Source organism: Sinocyclocheilus grahami, unplaced genomic scaffold, assembly GCF_001515645.1.
Source record: "Sinocyclocheilus grahami isolate Dianchi unplaced genomic scaffold, SAMN03320097.WGS_v1.1 scaffold1230.1, whole genome shotgun sequence".
Taxonomy (NCBI): Eukaryota; Metazoa; Chordata; class Actinopteri; order Cypriniformes; family Cyprinidae; genus Sinocyclocheilus; species Sinocyclocheilus grahami.
In genome coordinates this window covers 2,934-4,432 of record NW_015506409.1, presented here as the reverse complement: position 1 = coordinate 4,432, position 1,499 = coordinate 2,934, and the positions used below count along the sequence as shown (strand labels likewise).

Sequence of the window (1,499 nt, the reverse complement as noted above, 5' to 3'; positions counted from 1 at the left end):
AAGCCCTTTCTCTACGAGGCCATCTTGGTGTGATCAGGAGGTGAGAGCGGCTCTGTCGGAAACTGTTGAAATACTCGTTTTAAGACCTCTGTCGAGGATACAAACGCGTAGTTTTGAAAGTGTATGTCTTGATTTGTCGCTCTTCTGTGTTCAGGTTGGCCAGATCGGACTAATCAGGAAAAATGGTGGCCGCAAAGAAAGCGGTGAGTGGAGCGCGATGCTGCGCAGGAGTCTGTCACGTGGAAGCTCCGCTACAGGCCCAACACGGTTTCATCCACAAATACTGATATACAAGATTAAAGTTACGCAGTGGAAGTGTTAATAAGCGTTATATGGTTCAAATGTTCGTCTCTTCGGTGACGGGCTGTTGGGTGGGCTAAATGTGAGTTAGTTCAGGAGTGCAGCTGTTTGACAGGATGCTTCTAGTAACTTACAGAGGATTTGTTTTGTATTGTATATACCATTATTAATATTTAATATAAGTGTCTCCACAAAACGTGACGCGTCTTCATAAGACGAACGCTTATTATGTAAATTAGAGATAAATCACGATGTCCCAATGTGCAGTGAATGTAGTACGGGAGCAACACTTGTAAAATGGCATTGAGATATAGTATTGTAGTTGTCTGTGAAGCAGACGTGATATGCTCACATTATGTATACACTGTTTATAAGTTCATTGACTTGATCTTCATAGTGTGAATGGGATGCGACTTTTGAATTGCTTTGGAAATTTAACTTATTTGTGACTTATTATATTAATGTGCTAGACTTAATGCACACATTAGTCTAGTGCACAAGATTAATATACAGGATTCACACCCCTGTCAAAGAAATGACTGATAATAGTCTGATGTAAAATATACTTGGCATGTTAGTCACTGTATTCTGTTTATTTATTTTTTACATTGTGCTGTAGGTGTATTCATGGTTTTATCTTCATCTTTACAGAAAAAGTCCCTGGAGTCCATTAACTCCAGACTGCAGCTTGTGATGAAGAGCGGTAAATACGTTCTCGGATACAAGCAGTCTCAGAAAATGATTCGCCAAGGAAAAGCCAAGCTGGTAATCCTGGCCAACAACTGTCCCGCTCTGAGGTGTGTGCTCTGTCAATCCACTGTCGTTATGCAAATAATCTGTGGTGTCTATCAATACAGTTATATAAGGGTTGAGGATGTTTTAATGATTCATGTTTTTTTTTGGTTCTAGGAAATCTGAGATTGAGTACTATGCAATGTTGGCCAAAACCGGAGTCCATCATTACAGTGGAAACAACATTGAGCTCGGCACAGCCTGTGGCAAATACTACAGAGTGTGCACACTGGCCATCATTGACCCTGGTGTGTATTCATGCATCTGTTTCTTTCAGTGGGACAACTGATGTGACTTGGTCTTACACTTTTGATTTATTGTAATTTTCCCTTTTAACTGGTTTAGTAGATTATTATACAGTGTTTACGGAAAGTATTCAGACCCCCTTAAATTTTTCACTCTTTGTT

The 1,499-nt window shown here is 40.0% G+C and overlaps 1 protein-coding gene across 1 annotated transcript in view; it reads left to right on the top strand.

Moving 5' to 3' along the window:
* Positions 1 to 1,499, top strand: part of LOC107568279 (60S ribosomal protein L30) — a 3,233-nt gene continuing 1,734 nt past the window's right edge. The window contains exons 1-4 of the mRNA XM_016254213.1: positions 1 to 40; positions 155 to 203; positions 952 to 1,097; positions 1,210 to 1,340. Of these exons, the coding sequence (XP_016109699.1) occupies positions 183 to 203; positions 952 to 1,097; positions 1,210 to 1,340 (298 nt within the window). The 5' untranslated portion in view covers positions 1 to 40; positions 155 to 182. The remainder of the gene's footprint in view (positions 41 to 154; positions 204 to 951; positions 1,098 to 1,209; positions 1,341 to 1,499) is intronic.